Below are 18,448 nucleotides of genomic sequence, written 5' to 3'. Positions count from 1 at the left end.
ATGTCTTGATGGGACAGGCCTCCATACTGTTGCTCAGTTGGATTTTTATCGTTACAGAATAGCTTCATCCCATGTACAAAAAAGAAGACAGGACAAAGCTGTGTGAAATCTTACTTAGGCCCCAGGTAGACCACTCTGTTGGAGGTTTCTCCCTTAACTTGCTCTACTGGAGTTGGTCACCTTGGTGTACCCTGCAGATGAACAGTTTCAGTCATTGTGACACAGAGACATGTTATGCATTTCACACACTGTCTCTTCCACCAGCTTTGCCCTGGGAGTCCGTAACACCAAGATTAGTGCTGCAATGCCTTCAACAGCTGCAACTGTCCCCAAAACGCTCTCATGACCGTGTCCCATAGATGCATGTCAAGGGTTTTTTACCACTGTGAGTGGGACGAGAGAAAAACTGATGTTGAGTGTCAAATCCTACGCTCAACTAAATACCAGAGCCCTGGTTTGTCCTAATGCCCATCTCCACAAGAAAACCAAGAGGTGCTAATTCACTGCTCTTAGCATCCAGAAATTGCAGAGTTAGAAGAAGCTTTGAAAGGCACTGTGAAGTCCCTTATGGTTTATCATGTCAGCTCTTCTCCCTGGCTTCACAGGGTGGGAAGTGTTGTGGCTAATGTCTTTGCTTCCTTCTGCACGATGGAAACATAGCACGCTGAAAGTCTGCCACTGTCCATTTGAAATGCCCGTACTAACTAGAGACAAAGCTAAAGCAGCTCCTGAGCTCTAGCTCCAAGCTTTGCAACGACCTGACACATTTCTGCAATGGCCAGAAACCAACAAACATCCTGGGACAATCCTTGATCCAAGTCTATATTCTGTTTATATGCCTTTGGCATTAGACAGTGTTAAATCTAGGTCTGAACAATCACGAGTTTTTGAGTTCAGCTCTGAAATCACTGCTATGTAACGTTGATTTTGCTGTAGGGAAGAGGTAAAACCAAGGGCCTCCTCATACATAAATGTCAGAGAGCTTTTACACCTTTTGAGCAGGAAAACAGGACAAGCACAAATGCACTGCAGCCTGTTGGGGTACCCTGCCTAGCGTGGTCCACATCAATATTTGTTTCACGTTTTAAAACGGACCAATGTGCAAACGTAACTCTCGTTACAGCAATGCTCAGCACCATTTTACACTCAGCATCATGGCTCATGAACTCACCATGCCACCCACCCGGCACAGCAGCGTTGCAGCCACTTGCCCCTTGCTGCATGGAAGCAGAGCAGGGACTGCTTAACCAGCATCCATGGGGACATCTACGCTGCTTGGGACAGAGATGCTGGCTTGAGTGGGTGACTTCAAATAAGCTCTGTTTAGTTCCAGCTCTTGGTAAAGCCAACAGCAGGAATAGCAACAAGATGGCAGCGTTACGAATGTCTGATGGACTCTCTGTGGTTGAGAGGAACCATTGTTCCTCTCATGACTTTGCTGGGACTCACCAGCTTTACCATGTATAGGGCTGCAGCGTGGAAGGGAGATGAAAGGAGGGCCAAACTGGACTTGCTGGAGTGCTGAAGGCCCTCTGCTACTTTGGTGACAAGCACCCTGAGAGCAGAGCTAGGAAACGGTGTCACTTGGGTTGCAGCTCCTGCAGCCAGCCTGCTGGGAATGGAGGCAGGCAGCATCCAGCCCTTGGATGCAAGGAGCCACAGAGTCTTTGGGGCTGAAAGGAGTCAGGGGATTAGCAGCAAAAGGAGGAGAGCTGGTGTGGTTAAGCATCGCCTGGGAATGATGGAAAGTCAACGTAGACTGTTGGCCACCTCGCTGGTGTGAAAATCTGAGAGCAAAGCAGGAGTCCAGCAGGTTTTGTTATGAGTTGACACCCTTTTGGCTGCAGTCTGGGAGGGCTTTGCTCTGGGGCGGGGAGATGTTGGCACGCAGCAGCCCAGGGCAGTGAAACAGGGTGTGCTTTTCTGCATGTTCCTCCAAAAGGCTCTTTTGTGCAGTCAATGTTGACCGCAAAACTCTGTGGTCGCCCTTCAGCATGAAAGGGGAAGGAGCTACCAAGCTTTTTGCACCAATTCCCACCAGTCTATAAACAGGAAAGGAAGTAGAAATATTTAAGACCTCTCTCCCATTCCCCTGATGCTTGTTCATTATGCATTGTTCTCGTGGACTTGCATGGAGTAAAGTGTCAGAAACAGCAGACCCATAGAAAACCTAAAGGGTGTTTGGGATCTCAGTGGAGCTTCTGAAAGCCAGGCTGTGTGTTGTCCTCTTTTGAGTCACACAACAAGCACTGGATTCCTCTCCACCATGACACACCGAAACCAAGTCACCCGAGCTGGGGCAGGCACATCAGGACATTTACAGCCACTGCATCCTGATGCCAGAAAAGCTTCAGGAATTGTATCTATGGATTTGCATTCAACAAGCCCACCTCCCTGAGCCCTCTGTATCGTACAGTAATCTAGATGGTAGTAATTCGGACTGCAGAGCAAACGGAGAATGCTGCTGTGCTGTTTTAATACTCTTCTGCAATCAAAAACGCAAACCCTGGACCATTTGGTCATGGGTGTGCAGAATATGGTGGGAACTGAGAAGAAGCAAGGATTCCACAGGACATTTTCGCAGCAGACCTATCGAACCCTCATCTGTTGCTGTCCACAGCTCCAGCTTGTCTTAAACATCATTCATGCGGGATGCAAACCGCTGGCCAGGAAGGCTCCGGATAATCATGGGCTGCAGTAGGGAAGGGCTTGATTTATTGCTACATGAAATATCAACCTTTGCCTACTACTATCATAAAATTTCTAAGCTGTCTTTTTCACAGACAGTGAAAAAATAACACCTTCTTTTTTTAAAAAGTTGTACTAATGCTCAGCTCTGAGTGATTCCAGCCTTGCCTTTATGTTTTTTTTTCACCTCTGCATAGCCTTATTCTGTTATTTCTACCCTGCCTTCCTTCCCCTATTACATGTAAATAAAAGTTTCCTAAAGGCAAATCCTGTGGAATTCGGAAAACAGGCAAATTCAAATTGCTTTCAAAACCTTGGTTTGAAAAACTCATGCTCATTCTGGTGCCTAAAATCGAGCTGAACTATTTTGAAAACCTGGAATCAATCAAGCAAACCACTGAATAGATGAACAAAAAATATATTTTTGATTTTTTAACATCCTAAATGTTAAATATTCCACATTTCCCTCTAAAAAATAAATTAAATAAACCTCTAAGTAAGAGGTACTTAGATCGAAGTGATGTCATATATGCAACAGTTAAATTGAAGTGGTCCCTATGAACTCATTTTTAAAGGAATACACAGTCCACCCCGGCCAGCTGATGGCTTGAGGAGGCAGGATGGTTCCTTCCTCTCCCACCATCCCTGCTTCCCTCTGCCATGGGCTGCACATTAGAATTTAGCCTGGCTCCTGCAGGTCAGTGCCTGGATTTTGACAAAAACGATGGAAAAGGAGACAGAAAGAAAAAGGAAGAGCTCTTTTACTCACTAGTTCACGGTGCCATACCCCTTGGCTTTAGTAAATCCCACGGAAATGGCAACCACCAAGGCAGGGAGCCCTACGGAAATGAAACAAGAGAAAATTGGTCATTTAAGCATACGTGCAGCTCTTCTCCCACTCAGCCACATAATATACCCCATTCTTCCCAGTGTTATTCTAGCACCATCTGTCCCAGCCTGGGTCTTTGGCAGAGACTGAATTCAGGACCTTCAGAGCCAAAAGCATCAACCCTTGTTACCTCTGCTAACGAAGTCAATGCCATCAGCTGTAATCAGCTCACACCCTGCTGTGGTCTCAGCAGTTGTGCAGAGACTGGCAGTACATGCAGATGCATAAAATATATTTATTTCGTTCTTAAGTACACAGGCTGGCCAGGAATGTCTAAGGGTGTCTCCTGAAGAGGGAATATTCAGCCACAACCCAGCTCAAAGGAGCTGGCAAGGAGGACACTAAAGGCTATGTTTGCTCTTAACATGCTGTATGACAATCAGGTTCAAATCTCACCCCAAATGAGACAGAAAAGGAAATGGAAACTGAGTTCTCCCTATCCCAAACGGGTTCCCTAAGTGCTGAGCCATGATCTATATATAACACAGCAGATGACTCTGAACAACAGTGGAAAAGAGCATCAGAACATCAGGTCTTTCTGCAAACCAAGATACTTCTTCTCTTGCCAGAGACCTGCTTCATTTTTTTGCCCAAAAGGGGAATAAACTAAGAGAAATCAGCTGCCCTCAAGAAGATGCACTTCATTACAAGCGTTGCAAAGGATGAGTGAGTTAGTCTGTGGCTGGGACACCACAATGTACAAAGTATAATTTATCTTCAGAAGGTCATGAGCTAACAATGCCAGCACGGGATATCATTTCATGTGCATAAGGGGGGTGAAGTTATGGCCTTCATCTTACTGCCAGGAGCTCCCATAAAACTAGAGAAAGGAATATAAAGAAAACTTACTGGTTATTGTGCAACCTGCTGGTTATTGGTGTAAAACTCATAAAAAGTTCTGAAACTGTTGGGTCCTTGAACACCTAGGCACAATCAGAACTAGCAAAAGACACTACATCTTGCTAATAGCCTTCTGATCCTTCTTATCCCTGCCACGATAAACTGCTCAACGATCTACGGAGGAGATTGGGTACTTTTCTGGTTCACTAGGCCAAGTCCAGCTCTCTCCTTTCCCTAAAGAAATGACTGGATAGCAGCTAGCAACATCGGGTTCTTCAGCTATGGAGGTGTCCATGTGGCTTTTTATAGCCCTCCTCCTTGTGACATGATGAATTAAGCTGTCTCAATGCTAAAGATGGGCAAATCCCATTAAGAATTAGCAGGATCAGTAGCCAGCTAGGATTAGTGCTTCTTGACAAGACCCTAATTCGTGTGCTGTAGAGGTCACAGCAGGTGACTGCAGAAGACGCTGTAGATCAAAGGGATGTGGAGACACAGCATCCAAAGACTAACCCTGCTGGCAAGGTGGTCGCTCAGCAAATACAAATCATCATAAGATTGATTAATAGTGAAGGTCTGCAGCCAGCTGTGAGGTATAAGGACAAGTTGGCTGGAATCTACAGCATTTGAGAGTAAAGGGAAGTGTTTCTCTTCCCATAGGTGATTTCCAAGCAAAGCTCACATTGGATCCATCCCAAACCAACAAGAATTGGATTTAAAAGTCATCTTTTTTTTTTTTTTCTTTTCAGCCCTGGGGCCCTCAACTTAAGAAGGACATGGATCCATTGGAATGAATTGAGAGGAGGGCCACAAAGATGATGAGAGGGATGGAGCACCTCTCCTATGAAGACAGACTGATGGAGTTAGGGTTGTTAAGCCTGCAGAAGTGAAGGCTCTGGGGAGACCTTCAAGCAGTCTTCACCCCCAGTCCTTAAAGTGGGCCTACAAGAAACCTGGAGAGGGACTTTTGACAAGGACATGTAGTGACAGGACAAGAGGGAATGGATTTAAACTGAAAGAGGAGAGATTTAGATTAGATCTAAGGAAAAAAATTCTTCTCTCTGAGGGTAGTGAGGCACTGGACCAGGTTGCCCAGAGAAGTGGATGCCCCATCCCTGGAAGTGTTCAAGGTCAGGTTGGATGGAGCTTTGAGCAACCTGGTGTAGTGGAGGGCGTTCCCGCCCATGGCAGGGGGGTTGGGAGTAGATGATCATCAAGGTCCCTTCCAACTCAAACCATTCTCTAGTTCTATGATTCTTTTTTTTTCTTTTCTTTTCTTTTTTTTTTTTCTTAACTGGTTATTGCTTCTCTCATCGAGCTTTCTTTGCACCACATCTGGATGTATCCTGGGTGCTGTATTCACTACAATGCCACCAGCATGGCATCCCATGGCAAGCACAGCAAGAAGGGACACGAAGATGATAAGAGGGCTGGAGCACCTTTCCTATGAGGACAGGCTGAAGGAGTTGGGGCTGTTCAGCCTGGAGAAGAGGAGGCTCCGGGGTGACCTGATAGCGGTCTTCCAGTACCTCAAGGGGGCCTACAGGAAAGATGGGGAGAGGCTGTTCAGGAGGGCCTGTTGTGATAGGACAAGGGGTAATGGTTTTAAAATAGAGGGAGGTAGGTTCAGATTGGATATTAGGAAAAAATTTTTTACCATGAGAGTGGTAGAACACTGGAACAGGTTGCCCAGAGAGGTGGTGGATGCTCCATCCCTGGAGACATTCAAGGCCAGGTTGGACGAGGCCCTGAGCAACCTGATCTAGTTGGAGATATCCCTGTTTGTTGCAGGGGGGTTGGACTAGATGACCTTTGAAGGTCCCTTCCAGCCCTAACCATTCTATGATTCTATGATTCTATGATTCTATGATTCTAAGAAATCACATGTGAAAGGACATTTTCAGGAGTATAGCTTGATGTAAGAAGCCCTGTGAAAGAGGAAAGTTGGCTAAGACTCTGCCAAAAATAGCAACTTGTTCTTCGCAAAGTGCTTCTCTTAGACGTGATAATTATGCAGAAATACAGACTCAGGCTGTGAACTCATCAGCTCACAGGGACTGGCTCGTACCAAGCCTGGGCAGGAGCCTCAGCTTGTGCTGGAAATGGATCTGTACAAGCAGCATCTACTAAAGATGGTGGCTATGCCATGGTAGCTAAGCCAAAGAGAAGTGGCTGTAATAATGTGGAGTGCTGTACTCCTCTGCCTTGGGATAGCTGTTCATGGTCTAATCACAGTTAGATGTGATTAGACTGAAAAAAAATAATCAAAACTTTTAATGAATTTTTTGATTGTTTGAAAGAAAGTTACTCCTAACTGGTTCGTTTCATATACTGGTTGTGGTTTGTATCAGCCTTCTAGGCAGTCACCCATGTGATGTAGTCACTGACCAGATTGTGGGGGCTTTCTGCAGAAAATGAACATTACATTCACAATTCCAAATAAATGCATCAGAAACCTGTTTTGAAGAGTTTTGTACTGCCAGGTCAGAGGGGAATCAGGTCATGTGTTCATCATGTCCCACTAGAAAAGGCTGTTTGCCAATAGTTACCAACTGTTACGAACAACTGAAGACCCACTCAGAGCTTGAGCTATAACAGCATTAAAAATCCAGTTGTGGAAACTATGACATGGCCGTAAAAAGACTGACAAAATTATTTCTTCTTTACTGGGGCTAAATATGATGACTGAATTGTTTCTACGGAACAGTTTGTCTATCTGTTCTAAATAATAATAATAAAAACCCTCTAATTGCTAAAATCTCTTTTCTGGAAAGGCAAAGTTGCATACTCAGGAGAAGAACAAAAAAAACCCAGGGAATAAACCTCACTGCTGATGGAAAGCACTGTAGCTTCAATGAGCTACAGCTGACAGCAGCTGAGAACTTGGCAAAGATGTCTAGAACAAGGGCTCAGAGAAACGCTAATATGCAAAGGGAGAAAAAGGGGAGAATCAGCCCATGACAAAGTGAATCGTGCTAATTATTTCAGATTACGCTCTTTAAAACATATTTTCGGCCTCTTCCCTCTTAGAAGTGCCATTAATCCCAGCTCTGCAGCTGAAGTCTAGCAGGATGCTAAATATCAGAAATTCCCTTGCTGCCTTAATAGGCAAGAGTGTTCTTCATTTCTTGTCCTAACCTATTCCAAATGGTTATTATGCATCATTTATCAGCCACTGCTTCCTAGCTCAGAGATGGCTGCATTTTACTAGCAGTGCAAATTATGCTTCTACACATGTTGGGTGTTTTTTTTTGTTTTTTTTTGTTTTTTTTTAAATCTGTACAGACTACAAATGTGAATGTTGCTCATCCAAAATTCCCTTGGCTAACACACCCATCTGTTCCAGCTTTTACAAACCAGAAAAAATCTCTTTTTATTACCTTGAAAAGCTATTAGTCTGTTGCCTTCGATATCCCTGATGTTCCCTGAGTCATAGAGGGTTTGTGTCTAATCTGAACACACAGAGGTTCACGCAGCCTGTGCTTTGCACATATGTGGCTACACTCCTACTGCACACAAACCACTATATTTTAATACCACAATTTGTTTTCTTTCATAAGCAGAAGCTAGGAGTGAAAACTTAAAGGGATGCAGGTGGTGGAACGAGGATGGCTCTTGATGTGCCAGAATAAATCACATCAGGGCGCTTCGTAAGCATCAGAAATATCTTGCCTGGGGTGAAATGCTAGACTTCAGTAGTAAAACGAGACACTAATACAGCTCAGATGCACGACGTTTTCTCTCTTCCTTTCTCTCTTTTTTGCCTGCTTGCTTTTGAGCAACTTTTTGTTCAGTTGCTCCTTTCAAACGCACACTTGTTATTGCTTTGAAAGCCCAGGTTATGGGTTTGTGTTTGTTTTCTACTACAGAATGCATCATTTAAGGCTAATAAATTAAACATACGGAAAAGGCAGAGGGAGGAAAATTAGTTACAAGCATCTGCACCAGTCTCACAGTTTATTTGTCTACAAAAGTCCCTGCTGCCATGGAGACGGGATTTCAGAGCTTGCTTCACTCCGGGGTTGCACATGGAAGGAGGCAGCGAGAGAGAAAACGAGAAAGGGTAGATAGTGACAGGACAAGGGGCAATGGCTTTAAACTGAAAGAGGGGAGACTTCGATGAGATCTATGGGAAGAAATTCTTCCCTCTGAGGGTGGCGAGGCACTGGACCAGGTTGCCCAAAGAAGCTGTGGCTGCCCCATCCCTGGAAGTGTTCAAGGCCAGGTTGGATGAAGCTTTGAGCAACCTGGTGTAGTGGAGGGTGTCCCTGCCCATGGCAGGGAGGTTGGAACTGGATGGTCTTTGAGGTCCCTTCCAACTCTAACCATTCTATGATTCTATGATTCTATAAAGCAAGAACGAGACCCAAACCCAGGAGAAACTACCCGCAGCACATCCTTTGAAAACTCAGCGTCACTTGACTCATTTATTTTGCGTGACCCTAGGGTGCACTGGGCAGCAGGCAGGACTTATAGCTCTTGCTCATGCTATTTTTAACCTTCTTGACAACCCCAAAAGGGTTGCAAGCACCCTCTGCCAAGCCTTCTGCAGAGCATCAGTCCCTCTTGTAGCCTGGACCCTCTCTGCTCTGCATCCCAGCGAGGGGGCCAGCTCTTCCCCAAAACCATGGGGGAACTTCTCCACAGACCCAGGATCCTCACCCCATCCGAGACACAAGAAGCGCTTGCGGATGATGCGGTTCCGTAACCGGCCCGTCACGGCCATGTAGGACTGCCAAGCCTCGGTCAGCACCCAGCAGAAAGAGGAGAGGAAGAAGAAGTGCAAGAAAGCCGCCACCAGCGTGCATATCACCTGGAGAGAGGAGGAAAGGAGGACACGTGAGAGGAGTGGCAGGCGGAGAGAGCAGTGCATAGGAGAGCAGAAGGCGCAGGGAGATGCTTCCAAACTGGGAACTGGAAGGCAAGGTCATGGAGATCAGGACATGAAAAGACATTTTAGGAGGAGGCAGTCTTCCCCACGAGCTTCGACTTAGCAAAGGACCAAAGCATTTGCTTCAAATTTAAGTACTGCATGGAAATCTGCTGCTCTTAGCATGAGCTCTGAGATAAGCCCCATATCCCAGTTTCAGCTGGGACAGAGTTAGTTTTAATTTTTAGCAGTTAGAAGAGCTCTGTGTTTTGGATTTAGTATAGGATTTGTTATAAGAAGAATGTTGACAGTGCACTGACGTTTATAGTTGGTGCTGAGCCATCAAGGACTTTTCAGCTGTGCTCTTGCCAGTGTGCAGGAGCACAACAGGATAGGGGGGAGCACCACCGGGACAAAGGGTCCACAACTCCCCTTATGATTTGAACTTAAACTCAGGATTCAGGGCTAAACTGGCCAATGAAATATTCCATATCATGCAGCATCATGGCCAGTATAAAAATGAGGGTTAGCTGGAAAGAAGGGCTTTTGCTCTTCCAGGGGCTCTCCCTCTCAGGCTCTCAGAGTGCTCTCTCTCTCTCTCTCTTTTCGGGCTTCTCACTCATCCAGGATTGCAGTGTTAGGACTTATCTGTTTTGGGATTGTTTGCCATGAAAGGACAGGTGTCGCTCACCAGGTAGTGAGCAATTACACTGTGCACCACTTATTTGTGTATATTATTATCATAATGCACATATATATTAATGCATTATTATTTTAATTATTATCATTATAATTATTAACTTGTTCTTATCTCAACCCATGTGTCTCCTTCCCTTTTTCCCTACAATTCTCTTCCCGTTCCCCAGGAGTGGGGTGAGATTGTGTGGCATTTAGTTGCCAGCCGGGCTAAAGCACGACAGCCCACGGTTAACATTTTGCTGAAGTCTGAGCCCACATCCCACCCTGGTGCTTTCTGGGCTTCACCAAGATACATTTATTTTCCAAATGACCAAAACCATCGCCCCGATCCTTTCGAGGTGGACAGAGCAGTTAGGAAGCCGTGCACTGATCTCAGCTCGAAAGGTTTGCAAAGCACCACGTTGTTGGCAGCCGAGCCCTAAAAATGAAATCAGAGGAAGGCAATTTAGATGGTGTCATTGCCAGGGAAGGATCACTGAGTAAAAGAGTTAAGCCGTGAGAGCTGGGTGAAACCGTGGCTGCCAGGGGCTGGTACAGACTTCAAACATGAGTGGTGTGTAGTTGTCCAAGAGCATATAACTACTAGCAGACGGGGAAAAAAAAAAAGAAAGGGAAAAAAAAAAAAGAAAAGAAACTACATTAGAAGGAGTTTCATAATGGTGAGCTTGGTGAGCTCTACTACTCGGTGGGGAAATCTCACAAGGGAAACGCAGGGAGCTTAAGCCATTTAAAATTAAACTGGGGAAAGTACTTGCAAATGCATTATGAAGAACAATCCTGTAGTGCCAGGGAGATGGACTGGAAAGCTGACAAGCTCGTCTTTTGTTTTTAACTCAGTGAGGCCAAATCTTTCACTGGTGCAAATTGGTGCCGCTCTGTTTAACTCTGCCAGAGCTGTGCTTAATTTCCACCATCTGCGAGCTGGAGACCGTGAATCAATGTACTCAAGAAGAAAATGATGGAAAGCAACTCCAGTGGCTCCCAAGGAGAAGGGAGAGCAAATAGACTTTAAAAGTGACTCTGAATGAAAAAATGGCTTAAGACATTCAGGGCAGAGGCAGGGGGAGGTTTATAATGAAGGATTTCTCTGCTTTGAGTTATATCAGGAAACATGGACTTTGGGTTTACAGCCAATGAACCTTCCTCTTTTTTCATCCACCAGCATCTTTTAACACAGAGCTCTCATGCACAGAGTGTTTTTTATCATGATTTTATGAGGTTGCTCTCGATTTGTACACTGGCACAAACTGACGTTATCAGAGGTTGTGAATAAAAGTAAGACTGTGTGTTCTTTGAGACAGGAACTGTCTTTTTGTTCCATATTTGTATTTGACACCAAACCCCTTGGTATTCTGCCTATAAATGGATTCTGGATGACGGTTTGGTACAAACAGCACAGCTTAATACGATAATTTCAAGTAATTTTCACATTTTAAAAGAATCCTAAAAACGTGGTTGCTATTCATCAGCTTACAAACCTACATAAAACAGTTACAAACACAGGATGCTTTCAGGAATGCATTTTAAGAGATTGTTATTTTAGATTTTTTTTTTAGCATGACACTTCGTTTTACTGTTTTTTTCTTCTGCACCAACACAGTTCTGCCCTCCTTGCCAGAAGTTTGCAAAGGGGAGAGAAAACAGTTGCATTCCAATTTTCCCCCAGAATGATAATGTTTTCTAGGTATTTTTAATCAACCAGGTAGTTTTCATAGAAAGGGGAGGAGAAGAGAGGAGGGAAGCACAACACAAATATGCACATCTCAGCTGGGCCAGTATAAACCCATTGTCTCAACTGGAATCAGGTTGTGAACTTGGCCAGCTGATGGGCAGGTGCATATTTACTTCTGCTACCTCTGCTGCAGGCTTTGCCTTCCTTGTAAAGACAAAAAAATACCTCCAGGAAAGTCTAAGCACAGGGATATGATGTCCCAAGCTGCTGCAGAAGGATCTAGCAGAGCTTGTCAATATGTCAAGGCCGTTAGACCTTGTTTTCTTTTAAGAGGAGAAATCTGTTTCCTTGTAGCACGTAGCCATGCCTTGGAGATATGGCCAGTTCACGCAGCATTCATTTCTTTCGTATCATGTTATTGCTGACTGTAATTTTTTTAGCCTTTTCCCAGGCCTTTCACCTTCAAAAAGCTCAGCAAATCCAGGCGTGGAGTCCTGCCTTTGAGGTTACATGGATGGAAATCAAGGGACAATTTGGAATTTCCAGGGAAACTAACACTGTAGAAATTCTCCCAAAGTAACCGCAATTATAAATCAATCGCTAACATTTTAAGACGCTCCATTATCAATAATTGAATGTGAATAAACTCCCAATTTACACTCCTTCGCCACTCCTCTGTGCAGTTTTCTTTCTCTGTTCCCTGCCAGAGACTGTTTACTAGATGGCTGAGCGGAAATCCAAGAATAACCTTTCTATTTAGGGTGTTTCATGCATATGTATGTGCAAAGAGCTAATCTGCCTCACGCGATTGCAGCCGGGAGCTTTGAATTCCCCACTACCAGCTTTGACAGCAAACACCCAGAGTAACGTGAGAAACAGTACAAGAGGGAACCTGGGCTCCCAAGTGTGCTCTGAAGCGGGTGGGAGAGGGTGATGACATCCACCCCCTGTCCTGGGGTGAAGGAGACTAACCAAAGAGGAGGTCCAACTCTGGTTTGCCATGTTGAGCATCCCCCAGTGTTTATTTCTAGGGAAAGAAGCTCCAAGCACATACTTGAGGTTGCAGACAACGCACTCAGGGAAAGCAAGAGCTTAGTCCACCCATTCTCTTCCACTTGCCTCGAGAAAACCATGTTGGCCATGAAAGAAAGCTCTGCTTTGCAAAGTTAATTTCTGGAAAGGCACTTGTTTAATAGGAGCAGAACTGGCTGGCTGCATCTCTCCGCACTTCTCAACGCACATATGATTGGAGCAGCTGTAAAGCTTTCCCTAAAACACAACCTAGCCCTGACCCGACGGTCCCTCAATAGAAATGAGTCTCTGTGTTTCATTAAACCTTGGTGCTTCTCTACAGAAATGATTCCAAAAGTGAGAGCATGCTCTGGCTGCCAAAGTAGAGGCTCGAAAAATTTGGCTGGTCACTGGTTTCTGTCAATTCAAAACTAAATTTTGACTTCTGATTGTGACTTTGGCAGCAGGAGTGGTGGAGAATGCTTCTTGCCTCACTTTTCTGCTTAAAAGAGTTAGGACGATTGGAGCACATGGAGACGGGAAAATATACAACAGAAAAACACTAAGGACGAGCAGTGATTTGTTCTGCCAGACACCAATGGGCAAACTGGAAGTACTTTAGCTGGAGAAAAGTCGTACAGGCAACACGTACCTCTCCAGCCAGGTCTGTAACGTGAGAAGACATGTACGTGCAACCAGTGCACGTGGCTTGAAAACCCATGCTCACATCTTGTCTTTACGGCTCGAGTCGCGCTGTGATCTGCAGTGAGTCCCTCACGGCCCCCGGCTCTGCAGCATGCACAGCACATCTGGCAACACTTTCCACCCCCAAAAAATGTTTTGGGTTTTTTTTTTTGTGGCTGTGCTTGTTAACATCTGCCAAACGCTTCAGGCTCAGAGTATAAAAGTTGTTGGAGAAATAAATGTAAAGCTGAGATGTTGGATTTTTTTTTTTTTTTAAAGGCTTTTCTCAATTTGTCTTTCTTGGTAATTTTTGGAAAATAAAATGGTTAAAGCCTTGCAAACAACCATGTTTCTTCACTGTGCCGTGTGCCAGCTACTCTAGGCAGATATTCAAAAATATCACATCGGTTTTAATCAAAGCCCCGAGGATGCTAACAAATTATCAAAGAGAGAGCGAGAGAGAAAATTGAAATCTGCCATTTAGTCGTGTCTTTGACATGTCGCTAATTAACAGATGGAGGAAAAACGAGGAAGCGCTGCCTGAATGGATCACTTCAGAGCTAAATCAGGGGGAAAGCAAACAAACAAACAAACAAAGCCCAACTCATCTCCTACCTTATTCCGGGTCTGGGTCTGTCCGATCAGGATGAGAGCATTGGAGGAGATGATGGATAGGCAGAAGTTGATAAGAATGACGGAGCGCTCTGAGCGAATATACCTGCAGTAAGATAAGAGGGGAAGGGAGATCCACCCTGTTACAACTTGCATTAAGTGACCTCTGAAAAGCATCAACCAGATGCAGGTTGCACTGAGCCAGTCTCTACAGAATACCAGGGTGACAGATTGCCCATTTCCTGCAGATCTTGTACATTAAATAGACAAGAATGAGGGGAAAAGGGAAGGGGAGAGCTTGGGTGTAGTGCTCATCCCACAGGTCTCTCCATCCTCCCCTTCAATGCTGGAGTTACGAGCATGAGTCAACAAACTAGGGGCCAGCCTGGTCCCTAGTCTGAGCCACTCTTAAAACAGTACTGAGCTCTGCAAGTCTTCTTCAGCTCTGCTTACTTGAAAGCGGACTTGAAAAGGAGCTTTAAAGAAAACATACAGGCAACACATGGAAAAATTCCCAAATAAGAAGAGCCACAGGCATGCTGGCGATGAAAGCAGATTACGAACGCATGCACCTTCACAACAAAGTGTTTGTGATTCAGCATTCCCCTTTGTTTAACCAAACAACCCGTCCTGAAGTGAGAAGTACTTGTGGCTTTTTTTCTTTCTTTCCCCTCAGATGGAGAGGTTTAACAATTCACAAAACTAGGCCACCAACGTAACTGTAGCTGTGGGTCTGGGTCATTAGGGATCCAAGTTAGGAAGCTGTCGCCTTCAGTACCTTGCAGGAGCAAGCTATTTGGCATCTCTGATTTGCAACATGCAGCACAGCACCAGCTTGCTGCTGAGGATATGCACGACAATTAATTCAAACCACTGGCTATGGAGGAAAATTTCTTTGAAGGCACTTTTATGTACCTAATAAAATTAAAAGGGAATTGCAAAAGTGCAGGTCTTCAAGGATTGACTCAGGACCTGACCATACCAACACTCATGCACAAGAATTATCTCAGTGATTCGGCAAGCTCCCTGCCTGAATACCAGATGAGTACAGAGTAGATGCTGATGCTTAGAGAAATTAGGAATAGATCTATTAATCAACTATCTCATCCCTGGAGGCTAATGCAGGATTATTTCAAATATTCCAGCACATCAACTATTTATATTGGGAATTTAATTTCATTAACTAATTTTAGCAAGAGTGAGTTGGTCATGCTTTGGCAGCAGAGTTTTGAGTTTCTGACTAGGTGGGCAGGATGACTTTACTGCATGTCTCTGTTGTGCTCAGGGTAAATCTGCATTTTAGACCTTCTGAAGGCTGCAAAACTTTGATTTTAACTTCCTTCTGAGTTCTACCTTCAGACAGATATGAACGTTGAGGATAAGCTTTCCTGGATATAAAAAAGTCACTGATCAAAGTAGCCTGAACTTATACAGAGTCTGTTGGAAATGTGATTTATAGGTAGTTCTCCCTGAAACTTACTCAACTCCATAACAGACTACAAAATTCAGACTTCCAGTTCAGCCAGAAACTGAGTTGCCTGTTTGCAAACCGAGCCTCTGGTTCCTTTCATGGCTAATCTGATCCCAAATTTCCCCATTTCATTGGGCTCAATACAATTCTGTGCATCATGTGGATCCTATTCCATTTGTAGCTGGAAGGTACTGAGCCATCAATCTATCTAGGCTTTGATTGTGTGAAGTAAAACATCAAGTCTCCAGTCAGCAGCTTCTAGGGGATAGAAAGGGAGATTTGGACTCTGTCCTGGTGGGAATGAGATGCAATAAATCTGTGTAGCAGCACTATGATCCAGCTGGCATTAGCATGCACTTCAAAAGTCTCCTCTGGTCAAAAAAGGTAAAAAAATGAGTTGACCATAAGTATTGTCTGTCTATATGTGAATATAAGGGAAGATAATCCAGCCGTCTTCAGAATTTTTCCCCCCGTAAACAAGCCTCTCCTTTCTCCATGCTTCCCTTCATGGACAGAGAGCCCATCATGTTCCTCAGATTCCTGAACCTCCAAAGACTGAGATGTGGGTTGGCAACCTGTAGAATCACAAAATCAGAATCATTTTCGTTGGGAAAAAACTTCTTGAGTTCCCAGTCCAACCCTCTGCCCAAAAAAGGTCTAATTTCAAAGTCAGATCAGGTTTCTCAGGGTCTTGTCCAGTCAAGTTTTGAAAATCACCAAGAACAGAAATGCCACCATCTCTCTTGGATGACTTGTTACAGTGCTTAACCACTCTCATGATGAAGGATTATTTTTCTTTATATCCCGGTGTTTTTTTTCTTGCTGCAGCTCGTGCCTCTAGACCTTTCTGTGTATACATCTGCAAGTTATTTGACTTTTCCACTAGAACTTCCAGGCTCTCCCCAATGAAGGCATTATCAAGTTAGTCAGTCGCCAGCCCATCTTGCACCCCACAGCTCTTCCGTCCCAGGTACCAGGGCTGTGCATTTGTCTTTTTTGTACCATTTCTCCAGCCCGTGTCTCCAGTTTGCTGAGGTCCTTCTGAACGGCAGTGCTGCTCTCCAGCATATCAGTCACTCTTCCCAATTTGGTGCCATCCACAAACCTGCTGAAGGTGCATTTTGACCCATTGGCCCGGTTGTTAAAGAAGATGTTAAACAATATTGGCCCTAGTGTCAACCTCTGACAGATGCAACTACTAACCTGTCCCTAATCAGGCTTCAAACCTTTGACCATTACCCTTTAAGCCTGCAAGAAGTCCACTCAGCTATTAATCCACCTCAGAAGCCACCATTGCAGAGCACAGTTCCCTGGTCTGGATACAAAGCTGCTATGGGAGACTGTGTTAAAGGCCTTGGTAACGTCAAAATATACAACATCTACTTATCTGTACTGTCCATGCAACCAGTCATCCCATCACAAAGGGATGCAGGTCAGTCAGGCACAAGCTGCCCTCAATAAATCTGTGCTGCCAATTCCAAACCACTTTCTTGTCCATCATTTTGCCTGGAAATGACCTTCGTAACTACTTGCTCCTTAATCTTCCCAGGGGCTACGAGTAGGCTGACAAGCTGGTTGTTCTCTGGATCCTCCTCCTTGCCCTTTTTAAAGATGGGTGCAGTATTTGCCTTCTTCCAGCCATCAGATGATAGAGAGTGGCTCCACACTAATACCAGCCAGCGCCCCACCACCTCGATCATTCTATTCTATCCCATTCGGTCTTGGAAATGTCCAGCTTACTTAAATGGTCCTCAGCTCTCTCTTCCTTAGTGGTGGGTAGTATTTTCTTCCCCAGACTCTCCCACTAGGTAAAGGAACTTGAGTGAATAGGAGATCTCTTGCCAGTAGAAGAAGGTGACAAAGGCACTGAGTGCTTTCACCTTTTCTATTTCCTTCTACATTAGGCTATTTGCCCCGTTCAACAGTGGGCCAAAATTTTCCTGGGTAGTCCTTTGGTGCTGACGTTCCTACAGAAATCCTTTTTGATGCCTTTCACATCTCTTACCAGTTTCAAATCCAGATGAAGCCTGGCCTTCCTAATTTAATCCTGCATTCCTGAGTAATGCTTCCATAGTCCCCCCTGGTAGTCTGACATGGCTACCAAACATTTCCTTGTTATCTTTCAGCTCAATCACAAGTTCTCCGTTACACTAAGATGGCCTCCTGCCATGCGTGTTTATTTTCCATCCATCTCTTCTTCTCCAGCACAGGATGCTCCACAGAAAGAAATCACCATTACTATCCAGACCCTCTGGCCAAAGAAGTCAGGAGCTCATACCAGAGAGGGAAAAAACACAGAACTTGATGGGTTTTGTCAGAGGAGAGATCTCCAGCAAAGGCAGAGCTACTCCAGGGTACTGTCTTGCTACCCCTTGGCTGATACATGGACTCTGCCTGTTTACTAAAACATGTTGTATTTAGCCACCGAAGCAGGGGGAAAGTCACTGCAAATTCATAGAATCATAGAATGGTTAGGGCTGGAAGGGACCTTCAAAGGTCATCTAGCCCAATCCCCCTGCAAGGAACAGGGATATCTCCAACTAGATCAGGTTGCTCAGGGCCTCGTCCAACCTGGCCTTGAACGTCTCCAGGGATGGAGCATTCAGGGAACTTCTGCTCTGGCCTGGGTCCTGCAGGGTGTGGGGAAGCCCTGTGCAAACCGAGACAGATGGAGAAGGTGGGAAAACCCCGCAGTCCGTCTCTCTGTCCCCATTACACTCCCTTCCCCTCCGCAAACACTAAGTCATTCTTGCTTTCTCACTGTGTGTACACACGTCCTCCTCCACGCAGTCACTTACTCATTCCTACTACCTCCCACCAGGGCCACGGAGTGCCTCGGCATCTCCGGCAAAGGCAGAGCTCCTGGGTTTAATGTAAGTGTTAAAAGCCCCTTGAGAGCTCATTGACAACCACTAAATCAATCCTCAGGCTTCTACGGGCAGGGAGTGAGAAAAGCTCGCAGTGATGTATTTCGGCGATGCAGCATTCACCCAGCTGCCACCACCGAGAAAG

General features: G+C 45.0%; 1 protein-coding gene across 4 annotated transcripts in view; it reads right to left on the bottom strand.

Annotated features, from left to right (window-relative positions):
* Positions 1 to 18,448, bottom strand: part of ADGRB1 (adhesion G protein-coupled receptor B1) — a 215,458-nt gene that overhangs the window by 48,631 nt on the left and 148,379 nt on the right. For all 4 annotated transcript variants that reach the window (XM_086609591.1, XM_086609592.1, XM_086609594.1 and 1 more), the window contains 3 exons: positions 13,969 to 14,071; positions 9,080 to 9,230; positions 3,458 to 3,527 (listed from right to left, as the gene is read on the bottom strand). In XM_086609591.1, the coding sequence (XP_086465717.1) occupies positions 3,458 to 3,527; positions 9,080 to 9,230; positions 13,969 to 14,071 (324 nt within the window). The remainder of the gene's footprint in view (positions 1 to 3,457; positions 3,528 to 9,079; positions 9,231 to 13,968; positions 14,072 to 18,448) is intronic.

The sequence above is a fragment of the Tauraco erythrolophus genome, chromosome 3, assembly GCF_009769465.1.
Source record: "Tauraco erythrolophus isolate bTauEry1 chromosome 3, bTauEry1.pri, whole genome shotgun sequence".
Taxonomy (NCBI): Eukaryota; Metazoa; Chordata; class Aves; order Musophagiformes; family Musophagidae; genus Tauraco; species Tauraco erythrolophus.
This window is presented reverse-complemented; position numbering and strand designations above follow the sequence as displayed.